This window comes from Penicillium daleae, assembly GCF_028827525.1.
Source record: "Penicillium daleae strain IBT 16125 chromosome Unknown utg000008l_segment0_segment0, whole genome shotgun sequence".
Classification (NCBI taxonomy): Eukaryota; Fungi; Ascomycota; class Eurotiomycetes; order Eurotiales; family Aspergillaceae; genus Penicillium; species Penicillium daleae.
In genome coordinates, this window is record NW_026623156.1 from 6417960 (window position 1) to 6443257 (window position 25298).

At 50.8% G+C, this 25298-nt stretch overlaps 9 protein-coding genes across 9 annotated transcripts; 2 read left to right on the forward strand and 7 right to left on the reverse strand.

Annotated features, from left to right (window-relative positions):
- Positions 1 to 129: 129 nt before the first annotated feature.
- N7458_010794 (T2 family ribonuclease) lies at positions 130 to 1678 on the forward strand (the record flags this gene model as incomplete). The annotated part of the gene is made up of 6 exons (XM_056914176.1): positions 130 to 407; positions 468 to 762; positions 817 to 1009; positions 1064 to 1300; positions 1364 to 1461; positions 1529 to 1678. The coding sequence occupies 6 exons, from the start codon at positions 130 to 132 to the stop codon at positions 1676 to 1678; spliced, it is 1251 nt and encodes a 416-aa protein (XP_056763025.1).
- A 381-nt stretch (positions 1679 to 2059) lies between these two features.
- Positions 2060 to 3342, reverse strand: N7458_010795 (Gfo/Idh/MocA family protein; the record flags this gene model as incomplete). Its single annotated transcript, XM_056914177.1, has 5 exons — positions 2060 to 2137; positions 2206 to 2657; positions 2717 to 3003; positions 3056 to 3231; positions 3286 to 3342. The coding sequence occupies 5 exons, from the start codon at positions 3340 to 3342 to the stop codon at positions 2060 to 2062; spliced, it is 1050 nt and encodes a 349-aa protein (XP_056763026.1).
- An 853-nt stretch (positions 3343 to 4195) lies between these two features.
- Positions 4196 to 5086, forward strand: N7458_010796 (DUF1115 domain protein; the record flags this gene model as incomplete). Its single annotated transcript, XM_056914178.1, has 1 exon — positions 4196 to 5086. The coding sequence occupies one exon, from the start codon at positions 4196 to 4198 to the stop codon at positions 5084 to 5086; it is 891 nt and encodes a 296-aa protein (XP_056763027.1).
- Positions 5087 to 5991: 905 nt separating this feature from the next.
- Positions 5992 to 8158, reverse strand: ace2 (putative C2H2 transcription factor (Swi5); the record flags this gene model as incomplete). The annotated part of the gene is made up of 2 exons (XM_056914179.1): positions 5992 to 7466; positions 7525 to 8158. The coding sequence occupies 2 exons, from the start codon at positions 8156 to 8158 to the stop codon at positions 5992 to 5994; spliced, it is 2109 nt and encodes a 702-aa protein (XP_056763028.1).
- A 2072-nt stretch (positions 8159 to 10230) lies between these two features.
- On the reverse strand, positions 10231 to 11804 carry N7458_010798 (glycoside hydrolase family 18 protein; the record flags this gene model as incomplete). The annotated part of the gene is made up of 6 exons (XM_056914180.1): positions 10231 to 10956; positions 11026 to 11075; positions 11147 to 11176; positions 11232 to 11485; positions 11545 to 11645; positions 11763 to 11804. 6 exons carry the CDS (start codon positions 11802 to 11804, stop codon positions 10231 to 10233), a joined length of 1203 nt encoding a protein of 400 aa, XP_056763029.1.
- A 3137-nt stretch (positions 11805 to 14941) lies between these two features.
- Positions 14942 to 15635, reverse strand: N7458_010799 (uncharacterized protein; the record flags this gene model as incomplete). Its single annotated transcript, XM_056914181.1, has 3 exons — positions 14942 to 15233; positions 15317 to 15548; positions 15623 to 15635. 3 exons carry the CDS (start codon positions 15633 to 15635, stop codon positions 14942 to 14944), a joined length of 537 nt encoding a protein of 178 aa, XP_056763030.1.
- A 2179-nt stretch (positions 15636 to 17814) lies between these two features.
- On the reverse strand, positions 17815 to 18959 carry prs2 (proteasome core particle subunit alpha 1; the record flags this gene model as incomplete). Its single annotated transcript, XM_056914182.1, has 5 exons — positions 17815 to 18201; positions 18314 to 18526; positions 18598 to 18692; positions 18802 to 18864; positions 18953 to 18959. 5 exons carry the CDS (start codon positions 18957 to 18959, stop codon positions 17815 to 17817), a joined length of 765 nt encoding a protein of 254 aa, XP_056763031.1.
- Positions 18960 to 19591: 632 nt separating this feature from the next.
- N7458_010801 (WKF domain-containing protein) lies at positions 19592 to 20917 on the reverse strand (the record flags this gene model as incomplete). Its single annotated transcript, XM_056914183.1, has 1 exon — positions 19592 to 20917. The coding sequence occupies one exon, from the start codon at positions 20915 to 20917 to the stop codon at positions 19592 to 19594; it is 1326 nt and encodes a 441-aa protein (XP_056763032.1).
- Positions 20918 to 21281: 364 nt separating this feature from the next.
- On the reverse strand, positions 21282 to 24385 carry N7458_010802 (tubulin gamma complex associated family protein; the record flags this gene model as incomplete). Its single annotated transcript, XM_056914184.1, has 2 exons — positions 21282 to 23131; positions 23188 to 24385. 2 exons carry the CDS (start codon positions 24383 to 24385, stop codon positions 21282 to 21284), a joined length of 3048 nt encoding a protein of 1015 aa, XP_056763033.1.
- Between the last annotated feature and the right edge of the window lie 913 nt (positions 24386 to 25298).

Sequence of the window (25298 nt, forward strand, 5' to 3'; positions counted from 1 at the left end):
CGCATGAGATGAGAACAACCTCAGCCTCCATTCTACTTGTCTTTCTTTTGTAATAAACACAATAAACTCGACTTTCGATTCTGTCAATATTGTTGGTTGAGAACACCAAGAACTCATCAATTTCAAACTATGTGGAACCCGGCTCAGCAGGTGCTGGGGATCCCAGGACCTCAGAAGATCCTGAAGACGCTGGGTACCTGGTGGATATCGTCAGCTGCAGATGATAAGAAGCCGACCATCGGAGCTTCGACATCATGCCCCCTGTCTGAGATCAGTTGTCAAACGAAGTATCATGGCCAAGACACCTGCTGTTTCAATTACCCGGGAGGCCAGATGCTGCAGACGCAGTTCTGGGATGCGGACCCCGCGGTTGGTCCCGATGACTCCTGGACTATTCACGGCTTGTGGTAAGCGGACATCCCAGACCTGAATCGGACGAACTTCAGATTATTTATAATTTGTGATAGGCCTGATCATTGTAATGGCGGCTTTGATCAATTTTGTGACTCCAAACGGAAATACAGCAACATTTCGCTGATTCTGGTCGATTCAGGCCGTGGAGATTTGCTCGAATACATGACCGAGTACTGGAAGGACTACCGCGGCGACGATGCTCACCTGTGGCAGCACGAATGGGAAAAGCACGGTACCTGTGTCAGCACCCTGGAGACGCACTGCTACGAGGATTACATCCCCCAACAAGATGTAGTAGACTACTTCGACAAGTCGGTCGAGGTCTTCAAACAGGTCCCTTCATACGAGGTCAGTAATATTCTTTGTCTAGATCTATGGTCTTGCCGCTAAATCTTTGTGCAGTTCCTTGCCGCGGCTGGGATTCTCCCATCACACAGCCAAACCTATGCACTTGCAGATGTCGAAGATGCTCTGGAGCGCGCCCACGGTGCTCCCGTTACTGTGCATTGTCGACAGGGATCTCTCAGTGAGATTTGGTATCATTTCAATATTGCAGGAAGCCTGCAAACAGGAAAATTCGTTTCCGCGCCCCCAGGTTCGAGTGATCTCAGTAAACCTATGTCAAAGCAAAGCGCTAACATCCTCGTAGATGGACAAACTTCCAACTGTCCCAGGCGGGGCATCCGCTATCCGCCCAAGCGATCAGCGCCCGAGCCGACAAAGACCACTACGTATGTGCCAGAGCCCACGCAGACCGGAGCTCCCTTTTCAGGCAAGGGAAATCTGATGGTGTCCACCCTCAACCAGAGACGAGGCTGTATCATCAGCTATGGAACCTGGTACGCGTCTGGGACATGCGCAACTTTCCGCGCAAAGAAGGCGTCAGGTCAGTTTTGCCTTTTCCTTTGCGTAACAATAGTTATTTTGTGTGCTGACCCGAACTTTGCAGATGATACCTTTACTCTAAAGTCTAGCAAGGGCCTTTGCGCATTTGAAGATGATGCGTTGAACTGCGGTAGTCATGTCACTAGGGCAAGTGAATTCGCGGTACGTTATAAATCTCAGAGTTGTGTTCTTTGATTTTCAGTCATGCTAATCGACTATCACTAAACAGGTCAAAGACGACAAGCTCACATACCTTGGCAACACGACTTTCTACGCCGACAAGGCCCCCAAGGGCCAGGTCCAAAGCACCGTCTTTGCCTCTCAGGCAGAGCATTTGATTGAAATAGAAATTACTTGGAAGTCAAAGGATGCATTCTGATCGCATCTCGCATCTTCTGTGTCCAATCCTGCCAATCGCTTACCTATTGATAGCATCATCCCAACTGTTTTATGATATTTTTTAGATTCAGTGGCTTAGAGCGGAGGTTTATGTCTTACGTATAGCTATATGCAGACAACATCCTATGAAGCAGCTTATCAAATCCATTAATTGGTTTTCTAAATTTTACTATTGAGACTTAACATCGGCGGGGGTTGCAAGTATCATGCTATGGCGTTGCCTGGTATGACAACTGTGCCAGCAGGGTATAGAAATAGTTTCAAAAGGATTGCCGGTCGGATTCAGCAGTCAGATAGCCTGTGTAATCGAAGCACCTCCTGTCTCTCTTCCTCGCATTTCCTTGCAGAGTCATCCATTCAATCAGATAATTGCGGGTTGTTGGCAGTGAGTTGCCTGTGGTTGCCCATCACTTTCACCACTACGGAGCATCAATTCGAGCTAATCAAGTTGGTTCACGATGTTAGCAAATGTATTTCAAACAAAGTCGAGTGTCAGGTTTGACTTACCAACTCCAGGTCTGCCAAAGCCTGGCTGGGGCTCTGTTCAGGGTTCGGCTTGCCAGCTGCAAGAGCCACTCCCCATTGTCGAACTTCTGGTGGAACACCTGTCCGCTCGTCATCCACATTCTGGACATCTTCTTTGCCATCTAAGGTCCTAATGGTGATCTTGGGGCCTTCGACGCTGACACTGCCATTCTCACACCCAATAGTCCACTCGGGGCCCACCAGGCTAGTTCCATTCGACACCTGGAACGTACCCTGAATGCCAGTGTTGGCTTTGAAAATTGCATCAACTGTATCCACAGGTGGCAGGTGTTCCTTGAGCAGAGTTGTGAAGGCAGACAATCGAGTAATGAATGTGTCGGGTCCGAGCAGGTAGCGCAGTCCAGCTGTGTAGTGCACTCCACCGTCGAGCAGGAAGCCACCCTGGTGCGTAGGAACCTTTCTCCAATCGGTGTCTGAAGTCAAAATGTCAGCTTCTCATACACAAAAGGGCCGGGTCAGATGGTAGTATTACTGAAGAACTTTCCGTCCTGTTGGATATTGCCATAAACCTTGACACGGAATCCAATAATCTTCCCTAGGCCCTGGACTTTCTCCCGAGCGTATCGGAAGCTATCGAGGTAGCGGAAGTTCTCTGCTACACTCCAAGTAGCCTTCTTTAGAGGCTCAATTTCCTCGGTATACCATTTGATCAACGCCTCCGCCTCCACAACATTTTCGGCCACGGGTTTCTCTGACAAAACATGTTTTCCTGCGGAGAGCGCTGCGCGGATATAAGAGGCTTGGGAAGCGATGGAAAGTCTGGAGACCTGTGAGTTTGCATTACCTATGTGAGAGATGGATCGGCACTCACGCGATAATGACTGCATGGACATCCTCCCGCTTCAGCAAATCGTTGTATCCTTGGTCCGAGTCTTCGGAATACAGCTCAACCTGCTTGCCCGAGGCCTTGGCAGTATCCTCCGCAGAACTCAGCGAACGAGAATACACGGCCTTCAGGTCCAAGTGCTCCGATGCGAGTACCGCTGGCTATAAAAGGCAAATGAGTCGCCGTCTCTCACGGTGGTTAGCGGTCCCACATACCAGATGCTCCTCTTTGGACCAGATTCCTGCTCCAATCAATGCCACGCCGATTGTCATTTTGTTTGAAGATAGTGACTAACTTGACGACAGGGAATGTTTGGCAGTGTGTGTCTCGGACGAGTCTGATGTGGGATGTTGCGGGGATAAATAAGCTGTCTTATGAGGGGTGGGGAAAAGGTCGGAGATGGTCCGACGGGGTCGGGGGACCCTTTGGACACGGAAGTACCTCTCGATAATGCCCATCAAAGTCCTTTTTTTAGCCTAAAACGCTCACCGTCCGAGGTGCAATGCTTATATATCACGACGGCCAAGAGCTGTCCGCGGGAACTCTATCATGGAAATTGTCCAAGTCAGAGATGTCTGCCTATGGTTGAGCTCCTTTTCAATCGATATCATGGCCAAGCGAGTCGCGAGGGAAAAGATTACGGGACGCTGGGTTCATCTTTTTCGGCTGAACAGTAGTGACCGGAGGTAGTGATGGTGGTGATGCCCATTTAGCACCAGTAAAACCAAGAACCCCCAAAATCCCCAGCTCCAAGTGTTCTGTAAGCCGCTTGAGGAAAGCTCCCAACTGGCGAACTTAAAAGTCCACAAGAGCCGATTGGTACCCGAAGTGGGGACCTCCAATTCACCAATTGAACTCTCAGTACTCCGTGGTCGGCCACACCTTTAGAGAGAAAAAAACACGTTATTCTTCAAGGATTGACACTATTTCACACCAGACCCTCCAATCACAGGATATTATTCACTTATTTTGTACAACACCTGAACCGTTGAGATCCTGGCCGTTACGTCTGAAGTTCCCCTACTGTGATTTCCAGGCGCGCTGCTCAGAAGCAGCAAATCAATCTTCACTCGGATTCATACTAGTTCCTCAATATCGACAACCATTACATATCAAGAATTCAAAATGGCCCCGACAAATTCATCAATCCTATCAGCAGACATCCTAGAGTCTCAATTGGCCACAATCGACCTCATAGCGGCCATGTATCCATCTGCCGGGGAGCTGGAAATCCCTGAATCCACAGCAGAGTGCATCGAAAAGCTTCGCGACTGGTGCCAGGACCCAACCTCCACACTATCTAAGATCCCTGAAAGCATATCTCTTACCGTCTGCCTACCAATCGCAGATGGAGACAAGACAATACAAGTGAATATCTTGGTCCCATTGCATTCTGAGAGTCAACAGTCAATCGACCAACCCCCACCACTGGGATATTCTCTTCGACAACCGGACTGGATGTCCAAAGCGGAGGTGGCAGAACTTGCTGCCTCGATGCCGAAGGATGATGCGCTAGAAGCGTTCGAATACATCCAAACGGAATGCGCCCGCTTTCTCGAAACCAAGCAAAGCCAGGCTATGGCTTCGGGGGCAACGAACACAGATGCACGCTCCCGCGGTCCACTTGTAAGAGTGTGGTTCTACTTCCCATCTCTATCAACTCGCAAAAAGAGAGACGACATGGTCAACCTCGCACCGGGCTATTCTCTGACGGGCTTTGTGCTTGCAGGAAAACCGGGTGTACTCTGCCTAGAGGGTTTGTCACCGGATATTGATGCTTATATGAGCTTCATCAAGACACATTCCTGGGGTGATATTCCAAGTCATCAGAAGAAAGTCAGTGAGCGATTTCGGGAAACGAAGAGCGTTCAAAGAGTATTTCCAGGGATGGAGGAAATTACGGACTCGTTGGGTGAACGAGGTGGGCAGCGGGCTAATCGGGGGGATATGCAAGCATTGGAGGCATGGTTGGGGAGTAAAGGGTTGCAAGAGGCGTTCGAAAAGGTCATATTCTAAAACATTGGCTTCTTGAGAGATTTAAAATAGTCCGAGTCTCCAAGTTTTAGTGGATAGTGTCATCGAAAGCTCCGAGACGAGATCTCCAATGACGGTAAATGCCCCTGGTTGATAGTATCTTTGAGATATGGATTGACTAAGGGAGGCGGGGAAAGTACTAGACACTACAACTATTTACTACGAAGTTTACAAGGATAAGAAGTGACAGGAATAAAATACTGCAATTGGTGACGCATGTACCAACAAAAGCGATCCAAAGTCTAAAATTTAAACTGATAATATCAAGCACGCTTCACTGCTACAGAAGAAAGTACACCAAGAAAGTCTGCCCGCATAAAGCTAGCTACAGAATCTTCCATTCAGAACCCATGAAGTACAAATCGAATGGTAAAGAGAGGGAGGAAATTAAGGGAGAGCGAAACATAACAAAGCACGCCATGAGGCAATCTAGCAATCCCAGCAGACCCACGGGGTAACGAAAAAGCCACCGAGGAGAAGAAAAGAAAACACCATGTTCGGAAAATAGGAATGTAAACAGAAGGGGGATACAAGTTTCAGTGCGTAAATGGGCAAGCAGAGGGGTGAAAGGAAAAAAGCAAGAGTTAGTACTCCCAGTTGCACCAGAAAATTCCCCGAAGCCCCTAATCAGAAGAGACATTGTCATGTGCGCTAAAGTCCGAATGTGCAGAAGAAGAGCGTCAAACCCCAAGACGGTCGGCAAAAAAGCCGAGTCAATGGGGATACCGAAAGAAGGATTCGCGTGGTTCATCGTCAGATTGTACAAGCTCGTATCGTGTCATCGCAAAATTGCGCCGCGCCAGAAAGAAGAAAGGTAGTCACATCGTCTAAGTCATGCTTTTGGTTGAAAAAGATAAATCATCGCAGTGAGGTCATGTAGGCCACGTTCAAGGATCAATCAAGAACTCATTGGAGAGCGAGTCAATTTGGTCCGAGTAGGGATCGTCCAGGGGGTTGAGGCCGGAGAAAGGCTTCTCCGGCATGTCGGTGTAGAACGACGAGCTAGGGAAATCGGACGAATCGACATAAGAGTATGTGTTTGAGAAGCTGGACAGTGCCTGGGTGGTGATGTTGCCGAACTCTTCCTGCACTTGCTCTGAAGGATCTTGAGTCATGAAGAAATCAATCTCCGAGCCCACGGAGGACTCGGCCAGCGTGGGTGCAGTGTGGGGCGAAGACATATCATGAGGAGAAAGGGCAGGGTCACTGTAGAGATACTCTTGAGAGCCAGGCGCTCCAACCATGTTTGGGTTGAACTGAGCAATGGCTTGCTCATATCGGGCATGGGCCATTTGTGGAGGCGACAGAGGCGGGAGCAGATCATCTTCAAATTGAGATGTAAACGAATTTCCAGCCGGCAGAGGTGACGGGACATCATTAGCGCCGGGAGAGGTAGGTGGCGTGAACGAAGACAAGCTGTTGGACGGGGCATAATTAGGCGATGCAAAAACGGGAGGCTCCTGGAGAAGAGTGCCTTCCGCCTTAATCGGAGTGAAAGACTCGGTCTTTTCGGCAACGCGTTGGCGGGTACGGGTGGACTTGGTCTGACGAGTTTCGATATCGGGGCGGTTCTTATTGGGTGGACGGCCACGTCTCGTGGTCTTCAAAGTGTGGCCATTGTAGCCTCCGACGCACATATCGCGCTGGCGGTGACGGGTCAAGGCATCTTGCCGGGCGAAACTAGCACCGCAGCGACAGGCAAATGGCTTCTTGCCAGTGTGGGTCTTCAGGTGGCGCTTGAGATCGTGGCCTCGGACAAACTTCTTGTCGCAAACATCGCACTTGTAGGGCCGGTCATCGAGGTGGGTCTGCACATGGGACTTGATGTTCTCCTTGCGACCGAAGCGGCAATTCTCACAGTCATGCCACAAGCACACCCACTTTCCGTCCTTAGGATCGGGTCCAGAGATGTACTTGTTGATCTCATCGTTGGAGACACCCGTCTCTCGAACGGATGCCTTCACACGAGCATCAAGGTCGAAATCGTCAATTGGTTCGGCACCCATTTCGGATCCAGATCTCATGAGTGATGACTCGATCGAGTTTGCACGCTCTTGACGACCACCCAATGAGGGTGTTTCTGGGCCATCAGATAGACTGCAGGACCCTGGAGAGGGCATTGCAGCCAATTCGGCGAAGGCGACAGAGGGCGATTCAGCGGGAGACGGTATATGATGCTTGAGCTGCACAGGACTAGCCGAAGAAACTCCTTGGAAAGACTTGGCTCTCTGCATTTCGGAGCTGACTGGGGTACGGGGAATTGAAAAGCTCTGGGACTTGGTGGGGGTCTGGTCATTGCTGTACATGGTAAAATCAAAGGAACCCTTCATCGGGGTAGACTCGGGGGTAAGGGGGGAAGTGTCTGTCGCATAATGTCAGCTGGTAATCGACGCGATGAATGAGAATATTTTCTATCTTACAACAAAGATATGGGTTCATCTTGGGAGAAATACCCTCTGGTTGAACAGAGAGTGGTTGCATCACTCGAGGGTGTCTGGTGGTTTGCTCTCTTTGCATCATTGAAAGATTGCGCTCCTGACGCATACGGTAGAGGGCACTTGTCAACGAAGCATTCTTGTCTGAGCTTTCACTAGCGGATCTTGAAAGGGCCGGGGCAATTGTTGTTGCAGGGGAAGTTGAAGCAGCAGATGCCGAATATAGTCCCTGCAATTCCGCTTGGCTCCACATGGGTAATGACTGATATTGACAGGATTGTTGCAGCACAGGCAGTCCACTTGGCACAGAAGAGTGCTCTGATCGTTGAATGTAGGCGGGGAACTGTTGCAGATTACGTGCCTGTTGAGGAATACCTGCTGATTTTGCGTTAAAGAAGTCTCGAAGCTCCGGGACAGTCTTCGAGGCATGTCGTTGGTCAACGGCGGGAATCTGTTGACCATACGAGCCGTAATCCATTGTCTGTCCCCGGCGATGTGTTCGGCGGGTGGGGATTGCAGACATGGCTTGCGGGGTGATTGCAGCGTCGAAGGGTGCTGGAGTCGAGAGCTGACGGCGGTGGTGACCGGGTCGCAGCGACGTTGAGTTGGTGGAAATCATGGCTATCCAGCCTCTCGGTGATCACGGCCCTGTCACGGTGTTAGTCTGTGAACACAACTATCCAACGCAGCAACTAAAACAAAGAAGACGAAAGGAACGACGCTAGAGCCTCAAATCGAGAACTTCAGCTATCAACAGAGTCTGTTTTTTTTGTAGGTTTGTGTAGGCTTTGCAGAGTATCACCAGCGCCCTGCTATGGCAGTAGTGGCAGTGACAGCAGGTCCAGGGTTTCTGAACTTGAAGGATTGGAGAGAAGAGCAGAAATGAAACTCAATAAGTGTAAAGGCCCGGACCTTGAAGCGGGCCAGTGGGTGCATTGACGATCTATCAGCACCCACGGTTCCATCAACAAGCCGCGTGTTGGCATGGCAACGGGCTGTGATGGGAGTCTGGGAAACCAACCGAGCACTAAATGTGACGAAAGGGCGGGCCCACTTGAACGATCATCCCGATACTTTCGTATCTCAGATCCAGGCCTCGCATACAGACTTGTTGCTCGAGGGCGTCCCTGACCTCCCTTGGTCTCTCTGCTCTTCTACTCTGCAAGGGCGCTCAATCGTGCTGTGAGGAGAGTGGCCATCGCCTGGTCCTTGGGTAGGGGGCGAGGCCTCCTATCCAAGTCGCCATGGCAATATCCCTTAATGGACAATAGTAAATAGCTGATTTCAGCTGGATTTTAGCTTCTCGGGCTTTTGTGATTGCGATTGTTACTGTTGTTGCTGTGCTGCGGAACGATGTCATTTGTGGCCTGAGGCTGCAAGGCTACAATTACCTATAGGTCATGTGACATTTTTATCAGCCGGTATTTTACCCGGAGTCCGGGTTATCTTTGATCCTCATTTCCTGCGCTAGTCCCTAACTAGTCATATTGGCACCACGTGACCACACAACGATTTTAACCGTCAACCGAGTCCCACCCACACTGAATTTCTTCCATCTTGCAAGGTTAAGGAAGACAACGTGTCGAGGTGAGTTAGACGCGCCAACACCCATGCGCTTCAGCACTGGAGATGTCGGAGGAAATGTGCAAATATCATACGCTCACTTCGCCCGACGTTTTCTGTCGCTCGCGCACTCTGAAATCTCCGAGTCCCGCTGCTAACATCCCACCGCCAGGCCTTCATCAAGATGCAGATCTTCGTTAAGACCCTTACGGGCAAAACTATCACCCTTGAGGTGGAGTCCTCGGACACCATCGACAACGTCAAGTCCAAGATCCAGGGTACGAACAATTCCTCTCCAAGGCTAGATTCCCGAACATCCGGACTAACGAAAGTTCCGCTCGCACAGACAAGGAGGGCATTCCCCCTGACCAACAGCGTCTGATCTTCGCTGGCAAGCAGCTCGAGGATGGCCGCACTCTTTCGGACTACAACATCCAGAAGGAGTCCACCCTTCACCTCGTGCTCCGCCTGCGTGGTGGTGGCAAGAAGCGCAAGAAGAAGGTCTACACCACCCCCAAGAAGATCAAGCACAAGCACAAGAAGACCAAGCTCGCCATCCTGAAGTACTACAAGGTTGACGGCGATGGCAAGATCGAGCGTCTGCGCCGCGAGTGCCCCGCTCCCGAGGTATGAGACAGTCCTACAAAAAAAAAGCGAGAAGACGAGCGCAGCGACTAATTTCTTTCCTTTACAGTGCGGTGCCGGTATCTTCATGGCCGCTATGCACAACCGTCAGTACTGCGGCAAGTGCCACCTCACCTACGTCTTCGACGAGTCCAAGTAAATGGACCCCGTCTAATCGGGAGGTTTCTGTGATCGAGTTTCAGCATGGTTTACTCTAGGCATGGATACGAGTTATCGAGATCTCGCGATAGATGATACGGTTGATGGGCACCTACGTTGGGACCTTGATTACTGTGAATACAAAAAAAATCACACCAACCTGGCTTCTGCCAAATCCAATTGGTCTGCTGTAATATGTAAACGATAGGCTGCATGCACTATGCCATTGCGTAAGGGAACGACAGACTACGGACACTATGGACAAGTCTCCACGGTCCGGGCCGCTTGCATGCGTAACTCCTCGCCTTCATGCACCGATAGTCCCATCTCGATAGTTCGATCTACTTACTGGCCGGGAAACCCAGCCCGCAAGTTATCATACTTGCTCTCGGGATAATCAAGAGCATTGTCAATCTGCTCCAATGAACCGACGCCACCAATGCCGTCCACAAAGGTGCCGATCAGGCTACCATGCGATGCATTGCCCTCCTTACCTCCCTTATCACCGCTACTCTCCCACCACATACCTCCACCAAGCTGTCGGTACTTAACAAAATCAGCCTTTCTCTGGCTCATCTCAACGTTATCGTACGAGACCATGGTGCGTGAGTTAGGATCGTAGCTCCAGGATGCGTCCGCTTCCGTATCAATATGCTCTGTAGCGCCGGGACGTGGCAAGGCCTTGTAGTCCCACACTCCATTCTCCCAGCTACCCTGGCCCACGCCGTTGTATGGGGTGCCGGGGCCATCGGTATTCTCGAATGCACGTCCGTACAGCGGCATACCGAGGATCATCTTCTTGGGTGGCACACCATCCACGTGAATATAGTGGTCAAGGGCAGCGATGGTCGAGAACGGCGTCGAGGTTGGGTTCGACTTGGATGGGAAAAGGTTGGCCTGGTGGCCGGCTGCGCTGTCCCAGCTTCCGGCGTAGTCATACGCCATTAGGTTGTAAAAGTCCAGCAGAGGCGTCATGTCACGCAACTTGAGCTTAGAGAAGTTGCTTGGCCCTGCGGGACAAGCAATGGAAAGGTAGAATTTGCGGTTGGGGCCAGCCGCACTATCGAGGCTCTGTTTTCTTTAATCAGTCACGGGCCTCGTTCAGGGTGTAAATACAAGGGGAAGGCATAAAAATCGCACCTCACGGCATGCCCGTAACAGCTCGACCAGGTTCTGGGCTTGGTTATCGTCTAGAAATCGGGTCAGAGATTGGCTGTTCCTTGAGAAGGAGCAGTTAGTTCCCTGTGAAGATGATACATACCTTGGGGATACTCCCAATCAATATCAATGCCTACATATATCAGTCAGCCATAATCCTGATCACAACACACAAACATTATACACACCATCAAGTCCAAGATCTAGAACAAGTCGAGTGGCCGACTCGGCAAACCTCGCCCGACCTTCTGGGGTGCTAGCAGGGCCAGCAAAGTTGGCAGAGTACGTCCAGCCACCAATTGAAATCAGGACCTTCAGCTGGCGATGTTTCTTCTTCAGCAGGAACAGCTGCTTGATGCAACCATAGACATTGTTGCCGGTATCATTCCACGAGTCTCCAGCGTAGTGCTTCTCAACATCAGACCAACTGTCAGTCAAGTAACTGCAAATGATTCATCAACTCTCTGTTTTTGATGCTGAATATTTGAGGGGTCAACGTACACTTCACCAGTCTCTGGGTGAATATTGGCAAATGCATAGAGCACATGTGTCAGCTTCTCGGCGGGCAGATCTTGTGGGTTGTAGTTGCGCCCATAAATGGCCTGCAAGGTGGGGTTAGCACGAATCGTCCATCAGCGATCGTTCATATATCAGCGTGGCGATAGAAGCCTCTATGGAGGAATGACAAGGGTAGTTAGGCCAATCATGGAAAACCATACCCAGTTAACGAAGTAAGCAATAGATTTCATTCCAGCCGACATGGTTGGTTCCGGAGTGGTTGCACAGGGGGAGAGATAAATATTGCAAAAGGAGAGCCACAAACACCACAAACGCAGTGAGCAGTACAAGGGGCTGAAGTCGGAAAGCCACAATCAAAGATATGTTCAACAACCGAGTTTCAAGATTCGTAAAACTTGGGGCAAGAGGACCCTGGAATCGATCTGATAAATGATGAATGGAGGGGTACCTAATGTCGCAGCCTAACTGTTAGCGGGACTTTGTACCTCCACGTTAAAAATAACAGACCCCTCAACGACGTCATTGGTCAGAGCGTAGTGGCTGTGCCATTGAATGTGGCGGTATAATCGGGGCTTCCGTACCTGTGGCTGAAAATGTATATATTTAAAGAATCAACAAACAATAATCGACAACGTGCTTGGGTTTGAACCTGGCCAGAATCCGAACATCACCTTGCGACAGAGTCAGTCAGTCCTACAAAACCCCCCGGATTGCCATTCTTATAGACAATCACACAAACTCATGAAACTGTGCAGCGTGACATCTCCACCTGCGCAGGGTCTCCGTGCGACCGGAGAGATCAGTCATGCTGCTTGCAGATCTTTCAGCATACCCTTGAGTCGGCATATTATATTATCTTTGGTAGATGGGAGTCCCTCTTGTTGCCAGAAATGGTGATAGAGGAGAATCTCATCACCCGTGATAGCTCGGCACGTTATTGCCGTGAGAGGGTTTCGATCATATTCTTTCGGAACCAGCAAGGTCTTTACAGGTCACACGAGTACTGAATTCCAAAGACTGGTAGATTTAGAGTGACTACTCGGGCGCGGGATCAATTACCTCAATCAAAGCCATTTCCGTAGCTGCAATTAAAGTTGAAAGTGGAATTCAGAATATCCCGATCAAGGCTTCAAGGCAGAGGAAGATCTTCACAATTTCACATTCATGAAATATTGCTTACGATACTATCAACACCCCCGGCACCCTGGAAGGTATCATGCGACAACAGCAATAAGTGACTATCTGGGGAAAGGTGGTCAAAAATCCTCCGCGTGTGGAGTTCTATTTCTTGGCGAAAGATTGGAGGTGGATGTAGAGCGGTAAGAATTTGTGAATACAGGCTAGCGGAGGGTGTCAAATTTAACATCGAACAGATAATTTAGAAAGTTTACCATTATGAAGGCAGAGAGCAACGGACTGTGCTCTCGACCACGAGCTAGCTCTGCGCACGAAGGGACATCAGCAAGCTCTGGGAATCGACAATCAGTTTCATGACCCATGTACCGTGATGATAGAGAAAAAGATAGACAGGTCATATAAGGCCAATAATTTATAGACCAAAGACTGAAAAGTTTCTGAATGACCAAGTAGGAAGTACCCGAAGACAATGCCACACGTGGTGGTTGAACTACGGGATGATGAAATCTACCAACAGAACGAAATGAAAAGAAAAGGAGCCAAGAAGAAGTTAACAAGCCATGACCCACTTCCTAAAAGTCCTGATACAGGATAAACTGCTCTTTGTGTACTACTGTACACACCATTGAGACGATCCACAAATAACCTCAGGCAGCACATCCCAGCTGAAACGGCCCCATCGACTGGGAAGGAGAAAGCCTTGACAGGCCAGGAATCAATCCGAATACTTATGATCAGTCCCACAAAGTTGTTATAAGGTTAAATGGGGACAGAGAAAAGATTTTTCATTCCTTGAAAATCAGGAAACCAAAAGGGGAAAACAAAAAGGAGAAGACAAGGGACCAACACCAGCTGAACTCGAGCCGACAGACGCCCGATCTCAACAATCATTGGCATAGCGCCCGGCAGACTAACAGTTTTAGGGCCCGAATGCACCCAGATCTAACCCGCTTCTTCCACAACTAATGCATCGGCCCCTCTGTGATTCACACTTTCAATTTCCTAGTGATGCTTTGCTGTCAATCTATTGCGCCAAAACGGTTTGTTCGGGATATTCGCCACTCTGGAGTATTCCGTTCCTACCGGGGCACTTGCTCGCCACCCCCTCCTTCTCGATCTTTGCAGAACCCGATTTCATTTGAATCCACTCGACGCCAGTCCATGCAACCTATCCTATCTTTGGGACCGAGGTACTACCCAAACTGGATCGATGCAGTTACCACTAGCATAGGCATTGCCTGGACTATTTGGCCGTCGCTAAACTCATCGTTCGATTTAACTGGGTACCTCGGGCACAGTGAAGGTCGTTGAATGCCGTCAGTGGCTGTACTTGCAGACGCCGAGAAAGAACTGCCGTGTCGACTGCACGACTACTGCACAGACGTCGTTGTGGCCCCTGACCCTCTCCACTGGATCCTCTTGTCTCCTCTCTCTCAGCTGGTATGTCTGCCTCGAGACCCAGGTGTCTGGGTCTGGGTTTTTGTCAATTGCCCAATCGCCGTTCGAAGCTCCCTGATGCAAGGGCCCTGGCTCTCCTTCAATCGCCTTGGACGTTGCTAGTTGCTAGCGCCTCGAACGTGGTTTCTGGTCCTCAGTATTGGAGTTCTGTAATTGAGCTAGGTAGTGTTATGGTGGAGACTGTAGGGATTCTAGATTGTGTTTCCGTTTATGAAGGTGAGTGCCCCATGCTTGGGCTTAAGATATAGTGGGTAGTAGAGAGTAGTAGTGACTCCATAACTCCATCAAACGCGTTTCAGAATGGGAAAATCAGTCGAGCATTCTATGTACAACTCCAACTAGGAATAATGCAAAATGTCTCTCTAATTCTTGACCCACACGATAATAACTAAAAAGAAAATACACCTTCGATAGCCCGAACGCCTAAGCAAATATAGAAATGCAAAGGTCCTAATCAAACAAAAAACGAGTCATAAAACGTCACAGAAAACAAGCGGCCAACAAACAAGACATGAGGGTATATCGTCGCCATGCTCAACAAGCTCAACAAGAACCCAAACTTCCTTTTTTTTTTTTTTCAATTCGTCCCTGGCCAGGCTTGCGACCTGCGCTATGCCCGCCAAAGTAATGTAATCCCAGAAGAAAAAAAAAGAGGACGGTCTCATCCCATGCAAGCCCCCTTCACTACCCAAAAGAATCGTACAAGTGTCCCAACCCCTAGCCCGCCGGCAGATATATCCACGGTTCATCAATGGGAGCACATATCAATGCCAGTCCCATGTCCCTAACGACCCTGAATCCATCGCTCTATCGTATCCAAAGACGGATCGTCATCAAGCCAATGACCTGCCCGCAGATCGGCGGCTCGGAGATCTGCGACAACGTGCTGGTCCGTAACGCGGGCCAATTCCTGTTGTAGCGTGACGTGTGCGGGTTTCAAGGCTGGTGCATATGCCGATGTTGGTCGTTGACCGCGGAGGATATTCGCTCGAGTCATCGCCCATCGCCGTGCTGCCGCGGCTCGAAGGTAGATTTTATGTGCTTGGAAGCGGCGAGCGCTGCTGTCGATTATAACCCTAGGACCAATATTGAATAAGTAATTGGTTTATAAAGCGGGAAATTGATGCAATTGAACCGCAAGGGGGCAAAGTGTGAGTACCTTTGAAGCTCTGCTTTCTCTGTCTCCGCATTCCCTCTCCCTGTCATTGGACATGGATGGTAGTTGGCGCTTAATAGGCGTTGAGCGGAGGCGTGGCATTCTCGAAGCACGGTGAATCCTTCTTCGTAGTATTCCTCGGGTGAAGCGTCAGCTTGTTGCTGGGAGATGTGCAACAACAATGTCCGATAGTCGTTTATGAGTTCGGCCACTCGCACTGCGCGGGCCTGATTGACTGTAGTCCAATTGCATGATCAGCGTCTGAGGTCCTGAGTTTGATCGATTGGTGCGAGGTAAACCAATGCTTACGTCCGTCTGCCATTGAGAAAAGGAAGTAGCTACCGAGCGGCTTATGGGTCGTTATTAGAAGGAGAGTATGAAGCGTGAGGAAAAGCCCTTGAAATCACATCAAAGAAGACCAATTGAAAAGGAATGTTAGAGCTCGAGGAGAGGGCATAAGAAGAAAGGCGCTCAACGTGCTGTCAACGGCTGTGGGGGAAGAAGGAAGAGATGAAGCGAGCTTTATAATCTAGAAACAGAGAGAGAAGGCCAGATTCAGAAAAAGAGCTTCGAGTCTCCTCACTACCCCATACATGACAGCACCCCCTTTCTGGGATAGGTCGTCCCAGCATGGCAAGTGCCACCTGTAGAAAGAAAATGCAATAAAATCGATTACCAGGATAGAACCAATTAGCGTAAGTACATAGATCTTACTACATTAAATGGAGTAGAAAAAAAATACCAATATTTCCAAGAGCGAGCATAAATAGACTAAAAAACCCTTCCCAAAAAGGATTGTTCGCCCGTGACAGCGGAGACGAACGCCAGGATCATCGGCGGTGCATGGCAGACTGCACCAATAGAAGGTGAAAACGCCAAGATTTAGGAACCTCTGTCCAGCAGCCAGCTAGGTTCTCATGCGAGGGTGGATCGGGCCTAGCTCCCGAGAAACTGTCCCAACGGCAGAGATTCGACTAGAGTAGTACTGTACGCACGACGCTATACGGAGAACATCCCTGTTCCTCGGTCCCAAGGGAAGGGGAGTGGATTATATGGCCTGCGGGTTGAAAATGTAGGTATCTTGGATGAATCTCTTTGGCTACCAGGATCATGCTCGTACAAGACCACCTTAGATGCCTCGTAGATAATAGCAATGGTATCCTTTAATCGGTAAATTTAGTTACTAGCTAAAGAGGCGAGCAATTAGATACACCGTCAAAATGCAAACTGGAAAGAGGGGCACCATGACGAGAGTGGGACCAAATCGACCGAGAGATTAGGTTCCTGGGTCGATTCATTATTACGTCGTCATCAATAGTGACCATTGAGTAGTATCCAGTATATTTCATATCCCATACCTCATATCTCAGGAAATTGGGTAAAGAAAAGAAACCCTCGTTCAGTAAGCTGATTGGTGCGCACTGGGCTAACTCCCCCAGTCGGGACGACAGAAACTTTGAAATTTTGACAGACATGCACCATAGAGGGCCCTCATGGTGCCTCATGGCTAGTGGGACCCCTGTCAGCTACAGTGCACTGGCCCCAGTAGTTGGTCTGGGCCTATGAACGCTCAGAACGGAAAAATCTGGTTAATTCCCAGCAGAACAGGACCGGACGTGCATGATCGGATCCCCCGAGCGGATCGGATGCAAAGTAAAAATAACCAGATGAACAGCGAGTAGGCCCGACCAAAGCCGAGGATTTCCAGGCAAAGATTGGCGGTTGATAGTGCTAGAAAATATGCAATAGGTTCGTTTGATCCAGGCTTGCTAGTCGCTAGTTCGATGCCTCAGCTCGAATGCGAACGAACTATCACTACTAAACGAGATAAGTTATAACCTTGTTCGCGAACGAGTAAATAGTTTCGGACCCTACCACCAGCCACAATTTTGCTAAGCCACATATGGCGTCCCGTGGCGCCTACACAACACAGCTGAAGCGTATGTCTTTCTCCCCTTGCCTACAAAAATGGATGTTGTATGAGATTTTCAAAAAGTCCTGTATAGATCCGACGAATATGGAATGTGTGTGATTCATCGCGCCTTTCTCCAGAACGGTGGCAACAAATTGTGCCCCACTGGGCTTGCTGAAGCTGAGGTGATCCCCCCAGCCGGGCGGTTTACGGTACTTTAGACGCCAAGCATAGTCCCGGCGTGCCATTACAGTGTAGCCATGCAGCAGAACAGCAACACGACAACACCGTTGGCAGGCACTGGAACGCCGTGCATATGGAACACGGCCTAAACTCGAGATTCTTGCAGGGAAAACGAGAGGAAGAGGCGAATTCAGGGCAATTGCAGTTGTCATTCACAGACGTTTCATTGGGTCTTTCTCTAGAACAAGTAGAAAAAAAGGGAGAAAAATAGAATATCACCATCATCGTCACTGAAGCGGCTCCTCCACCCCGTCGGACCTATTCGGTCAATAGCTCCCTGTCTCTCTTGCAGTCGTCCATTTCGCCTCCATCGACCAGACCATTCATACTGCAGGATACGACCCGCTTAGTCCTTCTCCGCTATGGCCTGCAGCCGTTCATCAATCTCCTCCTCCGTCAGGGCCCGGAACTCTGTAGTGGTGCCCTCCTTGCCATCTGTCTGGGGGCCACCCACGATACCAACCTCCAGCTCGTGTTTCTTAAAATCAACACTCAGCACATTGCTCAACGCCGTGATACCCAGCTCCACCACTTCCTCCCAGCTGCCGGGTGCCGCATCCTTGTTCTTCAGCTTCTTCTCCAGGTAATTCTGCGCCTCCTGCTGCTTGGGGCCCGAGGAAGTCGCCTTGTATCCAACGAAGTAACCAGCCGGGTCGCACTTGTAGAGTTGCGGACCATTCTCATCATCGACCGAGATCAGGGTCATAGCGACGCCGAGTGGTCGCATGTAGGCCTGGCAAAAAGAGTGTGTGTGTAAGCACAACGGAGTCCCCGAAAAGTGACCAGCGAAGAAGGAAAAAGCCGTGGATTGGGTCTCATTGCGAGGATGATGCCTTGGGACTTACTCGTTGTGTGTAGACCTGGTTGATATTTGCCAATCGCTTCGCCAGCACGTCGCAGGGCATCTCATAACCAAATTTGTAGCGGAACTCAGCAGCCTCTCCACGGGCCCGGTCGACGGAGGCACGGGCATCTGCTATCGAGCCGGTCATCACGCAGCCCACAGAGGGCGAGATCTTGAAGACATGTGAGACGGAGGAAGGGTCGATCAGTTTGTCCTTTGAGCGAGTGTGTTAGTCTTTGGTAGCAACCGCAGGGGCCATCGGGTAGATTCCGGGATCGTGCGTACAGCCACTTTCTTCTGGGAGACGACAATAGCACAGTCCTTCCCCCTCACACCGATGGAGGTGATGTTTGCAGAGGTGATAGCCTTGAAAGCATATTCTAGCGGTACACAGATTGTTGGTCAGCGGTCATGAGGATGGAAGCGTTGAACAGCAGTCGGCGGGAGACCACAGCCCGGCATTCGAAGGAGGGAGCTCAAAGCACGTACCAACTTGGTACAAACGACCCTGATCGGAGAAGATAGTGATATGTCTGTCGTATCCTGCGCTTCCTGGTGCGGAGAAGATGGAGGTTAGTCGGGGTTGAGGTCATGGGGGCTGGACATGGTGCCTAGGATCAGCACTGTCGTGACTGCATACCGGACATTATGGCGGTATCTGAGTTTTTCTATAGGAGAAGGATCGAGATGTCAAGAAGGAGGAGAATGGCAGGAGGTTGGGAGGTTGATGAGAGGTGCAATTGACAGTGACGCGTGCCAGCGGTGCCTAAGCCGAAGCTCGAGCTTGAGCTTCAGCGCTCTTCACCGCCTTTGGCCCATTACCAGCCAGGATGGACCCAGCTGAGAAGGGCATGGAATTCAGCGAAGTGACACCAATTAATACAAGTCCTGTTTTCATTCCTATTAGGCCTAATTTTATTTCACGAGAAGTTCTGGGACTTCATAAGAAATCCGACAAGCGACGTGATATGCTGTACATATTCTCATGACCTTCCTAAACTCCAACCTAGCACTTACCTACAAGGAAGCCCAGAAGCTTTTGTCTCTACTACCCCCACGGTAATCAACTATGTAGGTACCTAGATATCGAGAAATTGATTTATGCTCTCGGTTTCAAGATCAACTGAGACCGATAGGACCATCATCATATGCCAAATCTCATATAGACACTACAGTATGATACATCATCATGGTATAGGAGAATATGCAAGAACAAGAACACCCAAAGCAAAGACCCATACAAACACACATTCCCAAGTCTAGGATTAACAGCAAATCCTCAATCACTATCACTCTCGCTGCTACTCGAGATCTCAATCTGCGTAGTTCGGACTTTGCGCTTTTGCTTCTTCTTGTTCTTGCTAGGCGCCGGCGGAGCAGGTTCTTCCTTCACAGGAGCAACAGATTTCGGAACATCCTTCTTCTTCAATGCGGACTTGTTAGGCGCAGGCGCAGGTTTCTTCGCGGGAGGCGCTTCGCTCTCGCTGTCGCTGCCACTGCTGCTCGTGCTATCATCGCTATCGCTCCCACTGCTGCTGGTATAATCATCACTGCTCTCCGCCTTGGCAGCGCTCTTCTTCGTCTGGACAGGCTTCTCTGCATCGCTGTCGCTCTCGCTGCTGGAGATATCCACAACGACAGTCCGATTCTTCCGCTTCTTGATTTTCTGCGCTTCCGCCCGCGCAGCTTCTTTCTGCTTGCGCACAACCTCTTCCCGATCGAACACCTCGCCCGTGACGGCGAAGAAGACCAGCTCCGCCCGTTGTCTCTTTCGAAGGCGCTTGGTCGCTTCCAAGTCCAGGCCGTCAATTGAGTCGGCGGCATTTAGTTCTTCTGTGCTCTCGGGCAGCAATGACCGGAATGTGTCAACGGCCTGCTCGTACTCGGCGCCAGCTTCGGCGGTGTCACCCTTGAGAACTGCCACTGCGCCGTCGCTCAGCCGCGTCTTGGCAGCGTCACCCTTCAGACCTTGCAGGTAGGTCAAGAGGGGGACGTTGTATTGCACGGGGACGTGCTCAATCGAGTAAAGGTGTTTGAGGAGATTTGTTTCGCGGTTCTTCTGGAACTTCCACGACGCGCGGTCACGGTAGTACCAGCTCAGGTAGCCGAGGATAGGAGTCTCATGAACCTGCTCGGAAGATGTAGACGTAGATGTAGTTCCAGTCTTGCGTGCCTTCTTCTTCTCGCGCTTGCGCTTCTTCATCTGCTCGATCAACTTGTTCTCGGCTTCCTTGGCTTCGGAGTTGGCGTCCATCACGGTCCCGGAGGTATTGTCATTGTCATCATGCTCATCGTCAGCGGGACTGTCGCTGTCGCTATCACTGTCTGCGTCCTTTGTCTTCGTGCCTGGGCCAAAGGAGACTCTCTTCTTCTTTTTCTTCGGCTTGTCGTCCTCCTTGTCCTGCTTATCGTCCGTGCTATGCCGCCGCTTCTTCTTGGTCGTCACGTCACCATCGGCCTCGCTGGATGACTTCCTGCGCTTCTTCTTGTCTTTGGAATCGGGCTTGTGTGTCTTTTCGGGGGATGTAGCTCGTTGTGTCTCGACTTCGGCGTCCTCTTTGGCGTGTTTCGGCTTCAGGCCGACTTTTGATGTCTCTTTGGCCATTGTTGCTGCTGTGTACAATTGGAATGGGACTGCAGCAGAGATATAGACCTCGGTCGCACAGTCCAGAAACCCAATTGCGAGAGCGACCTGATTTATGTGTCCCAGCAGGATTCTCCAGGCTGGTTGTCGTTGCTAGTCTGGCCAAGGGCGGAGTCAATTATTTTTTTCTGCCGGATCCACGTGAGGGCGGGTCCCGATAAGCTTGGACCGTTAGTATGGCGTCCAGATACAGCATCTACAGTTATAGATCTAACTGCAACTTTCTTCCTTACAAAATACGGAATGAAATGGAATCATGGATTCATCTCACATTACCGTCTATACTGTATCAACCAGACCCTTATCATAGATCGACAAAGACAAACTATGTCGCAGCGCCATTGCCATTCCCAGGCTCAGGACCAGCACCAGCACTTCGTTCTCGTCGCATCTCTCTCGATGACTCCGTGCCCGAGCCAGTACCAGCATTCGCCGCCGCAGCACTAGCAGCTGCCTTGCGCTTCGCCCGCTCCCTCTCTCTATCTCTATCCCGTGCGCCAGAAGTCGGCTTGGCCCGCCTTCTAGGTTTGTAGACGTCGTTGAAGTTCATCACGACAGCGAGGAAGCGCATGTCTACATCGGGTTGGTAGGACAGATCACTAAGTAAGGTCGTTAGACGGGATTTGAAATCGGCAGAGAGATCACGCAGTCGGACCCGTAGCGAGGCGAGCATGTTGTCGTCTGCCGCGAGATCCTGTGCTGATAGTGAGAATGGCGTGTCTATCCCGTCCGGCCCGGCACTGGCGGGTCGAATATCTGGTGTTGATGCCATGGAGGCACCGCCACGACTATTCGCGCGACGCGGTAGCATGTCGCGATCCGTGACACCCCAGCGGCCTTGTGCTGTCCGCGTTTCAATCTTCGCGCTGAGTTCCTGGCGACGGGTGAATTCAGCGACGGAGAAGGAGTAAAGGCCATCCACGGCATCCTTGTATGAAAGCATGATCTTGAGGATATGGTGGAGTTGGCTGAGGAAACTTTCCTCCGGCTGTTTGGCGGAGGCAGAGGTAGAGACGCCATATCGAGATGCAGTGGCCGAGCCTAATAAGCCCTTGTGTGTGATAGAGTTGAGGTATTTGGTGTGTGCTTCAATGAGGTCGTCGAGAGTGCAGCCTGGCTTCGAAACTTCGGCCTGCAGCTGATCCCAGCTGGATTCAATCACCTCAAAAAGGATGTAGTATTGCAGTTGGCAGACAAAGTGAATCATCTCGGCGATAACACAGCGTGCGCGCTTCCAGTCCGGCCCGACCTTGTCGTCCACACTGCCTAGTACGCCTCGTGCACCGGTCATGCAGCGACGCCAGGTACTGTTGAGGGCGAACTCGACGCGCTTAACGCGCCAGAGGAAGTTGAAGACTTTGAGATACTGTGTTGAGCCCCAGGGTGTAATAACCACGTCGACGGGGGCATCGATCTTGTACTCCAGAGTAAAGCAGTCCCACCCAATCTCGCCGTGGCTCAGCTCGAGCATGCGTGCATCCAGCCGGCGGAGCACATCGGGGGAATCATACTGCGCATTGGAAGCTCGGATGGCATGTTCCAGCTGCGCGGTGAGCGTGTGTCGGTACTGCGAGTTTGCAGGCCGATCCAGGTTCGAGGCCAGTGACTCCATGAGGAGAGCGATGAAATCGCCCTGTCCTAGCAGTAGATACTTCTTCAGTGCCCGCAGGTGGTCAAAGAGCTTGAACTTGTCATCCATGAGGTGGATTAACCGCGCCATGGTCGTCTTGTAGGCCTCATCAATGGAGGTCTCTAGGGTTGCAGTGTCGCCATATCGCAGCTCTTTCGAGGCTTCTTTGGAATAAGCCTCCACCCATCCAGAATCACCGCAGCCATATCGGATGAAGTTGAGAGACTTTCCAATCAAGAAAACCTTCTTGGCAAAGTCCTGTGTGATAATAGACGGCACCATATCATCATCCAGCTTATACTTGTCCTCCCAGACGCTGGTTGCTGTACGTCTGGGGTCAGCAGTCGTCCGGAGATCGGATTCTGCAACGAAAAATTCTTTATATGGGTCAGACAGCTCGCCGTCGTAAATCCATAGCCGAAGCATATCGTAGAATGGACGAGTAACATGGGCCAGAAGCTTCTCGGCAAAGGCGCAGACAAACGGGTCCCCATGAGACGACGAAAATCCGTGGATTAAGGAGATCAATTGGCCTCCCTTTTTATCTGCATCTGATATCAGTACCTCTACGCTATGCAAAGCAAGATGGTCAATCACTTACCTCGAGCTTCTTCCACAATCAAACTCATCAACCTCAGCGCCATGGTCGCATCTCTCGTCCACACCATACACCTCTTCAAAGTAACACCACCCTTCCTTACCCCCTGCATCGTACTCGCATTCCCAATAGCAGCCAAAGCCTGCCGAATCTCCGCCTCCAGCGTCGCAACCAAACCCAAGTACGAGCGCAACTCATTCGCAACAGCAGCCCTCAAGCTTTGATTCACGAGTCCCCCCTCTGCACTCTCCACAAACCCAGCCAACTCTTTATAAAGCAAACAAGGCTCAGCCAAAGCATTCAACAGCGATACAATCGGAGCCGGTAGATTAGAGGGTAATTTCAAGACCGACGTCGACTGAAACTGTAAATTTGTCGACGACAACCCCTGCAAATTAAACGGAAGATCTCGTAAAAGCCCGTTCTCAACAGACTCCGTCGAGCGAGCATGACTGGCCGGTGTCTCCGTCGGCGACGCCATACCATCGCGCTCATCACCAGTCTCATAATGACTCGCACGACTCGCGCTCGCCCGCTCCGTAGACTCCTCCCAATCCCTATGCAGCGAACTCGGGCGCTGCGCCCTGGACTCCCGAGATACGCGAGGCGGTTGCGACGCAGACGAACTCACAGCGGGACCTTCATCATCCTCCGACTCGACGACCGCGCCACGCCGAGGACGTCCCGCGCCCCGACCAAGCATATTCTGCAAATTTCCCTCGTCCATCAGCGGACTGCGGCTGCGCTCGACGGGCTGTTGTTCTTCGTCCGTCTCGCTCAGCTTGTACAGCAGATACAAGATACCCCATTTCTGCGAGAGCACGGGCTGCGTGAGTAGACGGGTGTACAAATTCGAGAAGCGCACAATCTTTTCTGGACTGGCGTTTTCGCGCCGCAGCTTGCGCTTGATCAAATCCGGGGCGTGGTTGATGTCTTCGCCGGCGGAACTGCCGCGGCGGCCGGCTGGTGAGGTTGGGTCTGCGCCGCTGCTGGGGTGTGCTTCGAGGGTGCGCCAGGCGCGTTCGAGCTGGGCATGGTGGCGGTGTTCCTCGGCGGCGGCGAGGGCTAGGTCGTCGTCGGAGAAATCGTGGTCTTGGGGGAGCGCGGAGAGCGGGATCTCGGGGAGTAGAGATTCGACTAGTTGGGAGAGGGCGTCGTCGATACGGCGCGGGCGTGTGGTCGGGCGGGTTGAAGTCGACATGATCCTGCCCTTCCCCCGCCGGTTGGGCAATGTCGAGTGGTGTTTTGAGACGTGAGTTCCTTTGAGGTTGGGGTCAATTGGTTGCGGAGAGGTGGTGGGTTGTTTTCGGAGGCGATTGGGCGACGAGGTTTCACGGGTTGGGCGGGGTTTCTTCAGATGATCGCAGCCGACTTATTTTATATGCAACTGCAAATCTTCGATCGTGCCTTTGGACTTTCTTTGAGTGATTATCGCCGGTGCTCCAGATGGAGTTCATGCAATGAGGTGGGTTCGTGTTTGCGATGTTTGGGTGGTTTGACATCGGACGCGTCCAGGCTCTTATCAAGCTTATCATCTCCCACTATCAATCCACTACCCAGATCTAGATTATTGTACTGTTACTGCGGTACTACAGACTACGAGATATCAATTTGGAGCAACACTTCTGATCATTTGCTCAAGCATCCTGTTCAAGGAAACTAATCAGACACGTAACGAAAGCACAAAACCACCCGGAACGCCGCCTTGAAATCATGTATCTCAAACAGAGAAGCAACCGGATCAGAAAAACAAGGAACAACATGCAGCCGCGAGTCCTCCTATTGAACAAGCGAAGGAAGAAAAAAAAACCACACAAAATCAATCTCTCGAGGCCATAAACAGAGAGAGGGCAAATTAGAAAAATGGAAGAATGGGTAAGGGGAGTAGAAAATACACCGCGGGGAAAGACGAGGAAGCAACGAAATCAACATGAGCCATGGCAAAGAACAAACAACCTTGAAAAGCCAGTAATAATACTCTCAAAAGACGCCGAGATTGACGCGCCATCCAAAGACTATAACGAAATTTATCCGCTTCCAGACCACCGGAATCATCTCGTCGGAATTTTTAAGTCGTGTGGATCGTAAACACCTGACCATGCCAGAGATTCGGT